The 8,019-nt window shown below is 45.4% G+C and overlaps 1 protein-coding gene across 1 annotated transcript; it reads right to left on the reverse strand.

The window, feature by feature from the left end:
- skida1 (SKI/DACH domain containing 1) lies at positions 1-3,358 on the reverse strand. The gene has a single exon (XM_085939391.1). The coding sequence runs from the start codon at positions 3,079-3,081 to the stop codon at positions 844-846; it is 2,238 nt and encodes a 745-aa protein (XP_085795517.1). The 5' UTR covers positions 3,082-3,358; the 3' UTR covers positions 1-843.
- Positions 3,359-8,019: the final 4,661 nt, after the last annotated feature.

Raw genomic sequence — 8,019 nt, forward strand, 5'->3', positions numbered from 1 at the left:
TATACCCCACCTCATATATTCCAATGTTCTTGTTTTGAAGTCGTGGTGTGGTGGCGACTGAGCACTCGCGTGTAACCACTGATACATAAATGGAATCGATCATGTGAATAATCTCTGCCTTGTGTTTTCCCCATACGATTTTTGATTGTCTCTGTACATAAGGCTTGTGTTGTGTCCTCGTGGGCATAATTCACAGAAATTAAACAGGGAAACAATTGCTCACGCATTAAAAAAGACTATGAAAATTCCCCTACAACCAGCATATTCTATATGAATATTCTCGAAATATAATAAAGGCATAACTGTGATATACAGACATAACCCTTTTGGACGCTTGAAGCATATTGGGGCGTTGTGGTCAGCACATCAATCATAGGGGGAGAACATAGAAAAGGAGTGGCACATCATGGAACAACCCTGATAAATGTTTTTGAAATTCACCAAAGCTTGATTCAAATAGTATAACCTTGTCGAAAGGAATTGTGTGATTCTACTATTTTCAATCTCTTTCAGATGAAGCACCAACCAGAGACACCCTGGTACAGTAATACAATCCAACAAGTCGAGAAAAATAAGATAGAAAAAATATTTTGAAAAAGTCAAGTCATGAGAACTTAGGGCTGGTAGCTTCTTTTTTTTTTTTTTTTTAAATATATATATAAATCCACATTGAGGGGCCTCAGTGTTTTTTGTTTTATTCTTAAACGTCAATTGACTACCTGTAATTTACTCTTGTCTTAAGCTGCAATATAATTGTAATAAATGTATAGGAGTGGGTGAGTTTTTCAGAACGAGGCGTCTTTTTTTTCTTGGTGTTTTGTTTTTGCGCGCCGTTCAGTCGGCTTATTTCGCTGTTTTGTGAGTGTGTGGGGGAGGGAGAATATGTCCGCCTGGCTGCCAACTCCACACGGGGTGAGACGGAGGGGGAGGCCCGGGACCCCTCAGAGAGTTGAGGGAGTAAGCGGGGCATAGATCCCCGTCGCTGCCAACCACCAGCGACGGCGAGAACGGGAAGTTTGCCATGAGGCTGAAAGGCATTTTAGCGCTGCACGTCGTCCATGCGTTCGTACTGCTGCGTTTACGTCGGTTGGGTAAAATCTCCGCTTCCTCGCAGGGGTGAGAGGAGGTGGAGGTGGAGGAAGAGGAGGAAGAGGAGGAGGCAGCAGCCCTGCTGACCCTGGCTTGTTTTGATTGCGCCCTGGAAAGCCTGGATCTCCCCCCCAGCTCTGAAGCCCTGCACTTTTTAGTCCTCGTCTCCCCCTCCTCGAGTCGGTCTTGGATGCTCTTATTATATCCGTATGAGCTGAAGGGGCAAGCGGGGGCCACATCTGGGCTATCCTCGGCGGATTTCACATCCACTGCTGCGTCTGTTTTGCAGGAGGAATATTCACTATTGATCGATGGCACTTTGAATTTGATTGCACCGATCTGGCTCTGGTATTCATATTCATCGGGATAGTCTTCCACTTTTAATTTCACTTTGTGGAGAGCGAGGGGCGGCGTCCTGGCGACCTTGCAGCCGCTCTCGGAACGAGGAGACGCCGTCACGGAAAGCTCCTCGGTCTCGGTCTTTATTTTCTTGGGCGGAGTGGCCAGTCTTTGTCCGGTGAATTTGGCGTCTTTGTCCCGGCCACAGTGATCGTTGATGGGACACGCCGATGTCTTGCGTGATGCAGAGACGGCCTTGTTCGTACGGACGCGCTCAAGCACCGAGTCGGTGTTTGCGCCCGTCTTTTCCGTGAAAACAACCGAGAGGAATTTGGATCCACAGTTATTCCTAAATTCGCATTTCTCGTGGGCTCGCTCGGCTTTATGAGATGTGGCGGCGTGACCCTGCTGCGGTGACTTGTCATGCTGCTGCTGCTGCTGGTTGTAGTGAAAAGTGGGCTGCAGAAGCAGAGGCGCCTTTATAGGGTTAAGAGTTTTGGCGAGGGTCCCCACCCGGGCCCGCCTAAACCGGATACTCTGAACCGAAACCCGACTCGAAACAGAGCTGGAGTCTGAATGAGAGGAGCTTTCTTCCTCCTCCTCCTCATCCGAGCTGACTTCTGTACTCTCAGACTGGGTGTCATCATCTTCCTCTTCTTCCTCCGAGCTGCTGCTGGTGGAGAAGCCGGAACCAAAATCCGAGTCGGGGTAGGCCCAGTCCGAATAGGTACTGGACTCGGTATCGCTGCTCTCCGGAAAGCTCTGTTGGAGTTGATGAGGGTGAAGGTAAAAATCCGGGCTCAGGTGGAAGGCACCAAAAGACGATTTGGGTTGGACGAGGAGCACCGGAGGGACGTGCTGGTGGTGTCTGCTCCTCCAGGGGTGTCTTACGCCGTCCTTGCCGCCGTCCCTGCCGCCGCCGCCGCTGCCGCCGCCCCCCTCGCGCCTCCTCTTCCTTTTGTGATGAAAGTCGCCGGCTGCGCGAGACAGCCTGGACTGAGCAGCCATGGCGGACTGGAACGCCGCTGCGGGAGCGCTCCGAAAAAACGAATGCCTCTGGTTGAAAGTCACCCGTTTTCCTTGCAACTTGGTGGTTTCATAGTTTTTAAAGTGTCTGTGGCCGGACTTGGTAGCCGAACGGTAATCTCGTCCGTGGGTTTTGTGGTAAAAGTGAGGTAGTTTGGAGTCGCAGAGCTCTCTCCGTCCCCGGCGCGCTTTGTCTTGCACGCCGTGCAAACTGAACCAAACTTTTTTCTGCCAAAGCTCGGCTTCGGCATGGAGGAGCCCCACGGACCCGTGCCCGTCCCCAGCCGGACACGACGTGGTTTTGCTTTTGTTGCTGCCGGACTTCAACACTCGCTCCGTCTTGCAGGAGAAGTAGAGCGCCTCCACGTCCTCCCGCGATATCAGCGTGCACTTGGCTGCGTGGAAAGCGATGGAGTTTATTGCTTTGAGCTTGCGTAGCTCGTCCAGGTCACAGTGGTGTTTCTTCACCTTCAGGTGGTCCATGCGCTTGTGCACGGTGGTGCGTGGAATGTTCTTGAGCAGCTCGGTGAAGACCTGAGACAAAGCAAACATCTGCTTGCCTTGGATGAGCAGGTATCCCAATCTAACTCCTTGCATTTCCTCAAAGCCACACTCCAGGTCCCCCATGTTCTATGGATCAGCTCCAAATGCTCTAATCCCGGCTATGGGTTCATCAGGGCATCCTTGCTCATACTTCCACGACAAACTTTGACATGCCGATTGTCAGGTGGAATGAGCCGGCTGCATCCGCTCGGCGCACATGCACACAGTCCGGCATGGTGGAGGAATGAGACGGAGGCGTCCACCGAGCCGGGGGCTGCTTGCTGTCACCTGCCTCTGCCGGCTCCACTCCCCTCTCTGGTCGGCAGCAGAGCGGAGGGGAAGGTGTGCACAACTGCCTCAGCCAGAGGAATAAAACAGCGAGTGGAGGGAGAGGGGGGTGGGAGAGAGAGAGAGAGAACTGTGTGTGAGGGGAGGGAGGAGAGAGAGAGAAAGAGAGAGAGAGGGGGGGGGGGGCAGCTAAAATGCAGCTGCTATTGTGGCAGCGCAAATAAAATGACAGCGAAGGGGAGGTGCGCTAGTAGGGAGACACCTTCATCAATTAATGTTCACGGACTCGACGCCCATTGGATGCCCTTGACAGGTGATGCAATAAAAATGATATTCCAACCCCACCCACCCCGGCTCCCACATCCACTTTACAATCGCCGACAGCCTACAGTAAATCACTCATAATCATGGCCAGGATATATTGTAATAAAAAAAAAAAGACGATAAAAATATATGAGCGTTTTTTATGTTGCTTTCACTTTGGATTCTCCTTAAAATACACATTGAAACCATGGCGATATACTTGAGTTGCTTTTTCACAATGTCGCTCTTAAAATCCTGCTTATTGGCATTTCATCCGCGTGTGATTTCCTCTCCCTGCTTCCAGCATTGTTCTATTTAATCCACAATCATTTTTGCATGAATTTAAAATAAGCATCTATTTTGTAAATTAAAAATTGTACCTACCCTAACCCTTACTGTGTGTTCATTTTAGAGTGTGTCGTTTCATTTCTTAAAAAGCATTTCACAAAATTGAGATTCATTTATGAACAAGGATTTCACAATTGCAATAACCAAAAAGGCATTTTACGCACACACGTGGATATGGTTTCCGCGTATCATTCAGGATGATAGCAAGCGCCCATTTTGCGCGCGCGCATGCAAGCATATGGAAGTGCGCAAACCACGCTTTGTCGCAAATTAAAGACGGAAGTCTGCATGTACAATCCTGTGCGGCTTTCGCCTCTTTGCGGGCCTCCATTTGTACACCGGTGTCCCCCTTCATATCCCCGCTTGACGTTGCATCTTTTGTCATGCTCCAAAACGCGTGAGTTCCCTGCGGCCATTGCAGTCCACATGCACGCAGAGGCGTGCGTGCGTGCGTGATGGGGCCCATCCACATGCCGGCAAGAGTGGATTGCGTGCGTTTCACAATGTATAAGCCTATTTACTTGTATACGATACACTCCGTGTCCCTTCGGTCTGCAAAGCCGCATTAACCAACTGAGAAGCTCACCATATTCCAGGTACCAGACCTAACGGTATTTAAGTGACATATGGTCATGCAAAAAGAAGCGAATTTACACGGAGGCAGTCGTGTTTGTTCTTGAAGATTTTTTTCTCCCCTATTGTTTCTCTGCTGTGCCTCCGAATATGTTGACTTATCGGGGTACGTATATGTGCAGTGCACGGGGATCCCTCCTGCACACGCAGATTGTGCATGACATGCAACATTATCGAGCATGCGGACTTTTTACGGATGCAGAGGGTAGGAAGAGGAGGAGGAGGAGGAGGAGGGTGGGGGTGCTTTAGTTTCCGGGTGCCCCAGGGAATAAGTTTAGCTCATACAACGGAGCACGTTGCGCCGAACCCGGTTTGTGAAATGAGGGACCTGCATACGTACGGGTCCTTGCAAGATTTCACACCTTTTTTATTATTATTTTGGATTGAATACAATTTGACGATTAAAGTCACGTATTTAATTATGTCAAATTAGTGAATCTGTAGGCGACATGTAACTGCGGGTGTGCGCGCGTGTGTGTTTTAAAAATATAGATATAAAAGCCTCTATCACACTGGTAATTGCAACATATTTTAGCCTTTTGTCATCTTTTTGCACAAACTATATTTTTTTCATGAGAATTATGCACACATTAGTATTTACTTAAAGCTGCAAATAGGCTATGTATTTATATATTTTTGAATGAACAAAATACGTGCGTTTATTGTTTTGGTTTTTTTACTCAGGCCAATTCTTCTAAATTATATTTGTATGTCATTGCACTAAATTAAGGTAAAATTTTTTTTTTTTGCAATTTCCGAAGTAATTTCCTTGAATCTACATTTGTTATGTAGATTTATGTACACCAAATGTCATAGCGTATTGCTTCCTTCTCCCTCCGGTGCCTGCACGGATGTTTGAAGAACGACTGGCCGAGAATGAGAGCTCATCCGCGGAACGCAGTACAGCGACGCCCCGCTGGCTGCTGGAGGAAAATCCCTCAACAAACCAGAAGTTGCACTTTAAAAGCAACTCAGGTCATGTTGACATGTGCTGTTTACCGCAAATTAGGGTTAACGTCAAGAATTGTTTGCAGTCAAATGTGATTTCAATTAGCTTTACATTGTAATTTCTACGTTGTAATGTTAGGTGTGTGTTTTATTTGGAAAGTTTATGACTCATGACGAAAGTGAACATTTTCTAAATACCACTTTAAAAGCAGCTTGATCATGCCCATACCAATAAATTCAAACGCATCCGATTGGCAGCCTGCAGTCAGCACATTTGTTTTTGCATTGACTACTGGCCAAGGAGGTGAGGGCACTTGTAAGAGCATAGACTTTTTATGACACAAAGCCACTGCCCCCCTGCCAAAACAATGAATTCCACTCTACCCCCCACCACCCAGGGAGAATGTGATTTCACATGCAATCCGAGCCTGAAGTGTGCGGACAGTGGTGGGGGGAGGGCTCGCTTTCACCTTTCACCCCGTCGTGTTGGACCACAAAAAAGTCCATAGGTGCATACAGATGAGCCAAACCGTGGTCCAACTAAGAAAGAAATATTCACATTCGGGGAAAGTTTATTTATCCGGCTACAACTACATTTTATAATTTAGACAATACATTTATTTCATTTCACAAATTGAATCCTAATTTATGTATGTCATACAAATCTATTCAATCACCAATAAAATGTCATGATATTTGAATAATACATACCACACAGAAAAAGCCAATAGAACCTAACGTTCAACATTGCAATGACAGTGTTTTCCAGTCAATAAAACACAAAATTGGGTGAGATAAAGCCACAACTACATAAAAAAAACATGCAAGCGCAAGTAAATAAAAAGTCATTTATTGTCTTAATTTTACATTATCATTCTAGGAAACCAAAGATGCTTAGTGTAATTTATGATGGCACGGTAATATGAATTACTCATTAATAAAACATTTATTGTAAAACAAGCACATGGCATCTGTTTGTGAACATAAGTGCGACAAAATACATGTCCTACTCTTGGCTGTCACTACTCATTTGTTGAGGCTTGTGAGGTCAAACTGTGAAAACATTCTTGCTTCTTCGGCTGACTTTTTGCTACAAGCCACACACGCGCGCCCCTCGTGTGGGAAAAAAATGAAAGTGTGGGATTTTACACACACAAATGCACTCAATTGAAACAATTGAAAAAAGTCTTGGAATTTAAACGTGGGGAGATCAAAATTTACATCTGTACGAAATAAGACATTAGTGTGTGTTTGTACCTATTTGTCACATTCACACACCTTATTGCATTTTGCAAAATACATTGCTTTAAAAATTCCAAATTTGACAGGAAATCCTTTTGATTACATATATAGACGCTGTATTCCTTATTTTGCAGTTGTGTGAACAACATTTTAAAATGCATCAGTGTCCATTTTGGAAAGAGGTCAATCCAGAGCAGACAGAATTTTGCAAAAGAAACACCCTCTCTGCAACCTGAGGAACATTACTGATGCTTCAGGCAGACTTGAACTTAATCACGTGCAAGTTGTAAAAAAAAAGACAGTATTTGTAATTTTCAGTGTTTCAGTAGTTATATGGGCCCCTCCACACACAACCACTGCCCCCTCCAATACCTCCCTTTGTTCTCTCTGCCTAATAGGTTTTCCCCTGCCACACACAATTCAGCCCCCCCTCTTATTCCCTAGCTCCCCATCCCCCCACACCCCTTTTAGTGGAGTGCCCAGTGTCGACTGGAGCATTTGAGCAATTTGAAATTAAAGCAAACAATGGCCAGACACTCCCAGGGACCTCTCGCTCACCATATTACACGGAAGACGCTCGTGTGCTCTTGCGCATTATTGGCAAGTCATTACGTTTCTCTGGAAACCGAGAGCAGGAGCTTGCTCTGAGAAATCGTGACGCAAGCAGCAGCTGAGTACTTGGAATAGCATACACCATGTGTGTGTGTGTGTGTGTGTGTGTGTGTGTGTGTTCTGTTGCATCTTTGGCAAGGCCATGGGGATGCTGTCAAAACAAAAGCCGCATAGGTAAAAGTCTGACTTTTTCGGTGGGGGATCACTTCATGTTTAGTAAGGATCAGATGTAATTATTCTTACGAGTGTTCAAAGTCCTCTGGATTGTCTTGTGTGCATCTACATTACTCCTCATTTCTTTAGCAATCCTGATCATAATGAAATGTTATGATGTAAAAATGCACACAATATTTGATCTAACTAAAAGCTGAAAGGAAAGGCATATGGAATCAATGATGTTCTCTATAAATGCAAGACTAAGAACTGTAAATGTATTTTTACATATAGATTGTAATAATACCAAAGCTAATCTTATAATTAATTATTTAATTTAAAGTGAAGGTCAAACAATTCAATTAGTATATGTACCAGTACAAGTCTATGTGTGCTTAATGTCCAAAATGTGTAGCATAGGCAAACTAATTTAATAATTTTCAAAAGCATGAGAACAAGAGACAAAAAAATAATAATAATCAATGAATATTTTGT

The sequence above is a fragment of the Syngnathus leptorhynchus genome, chromosome 19 (assembly GCF_054491065.1).
Source record: "Syngnathus leptorhynchus isolate UIUO chromosome 19, UIUO_Slep, whole genome shotgun sequence".
NCBI lineage: Eukaryota > Metazoa > Chordata > Actinopteri > Syngnathiformes > Syngnathidae > Syngnathus > Syngnathus leptorhynchus.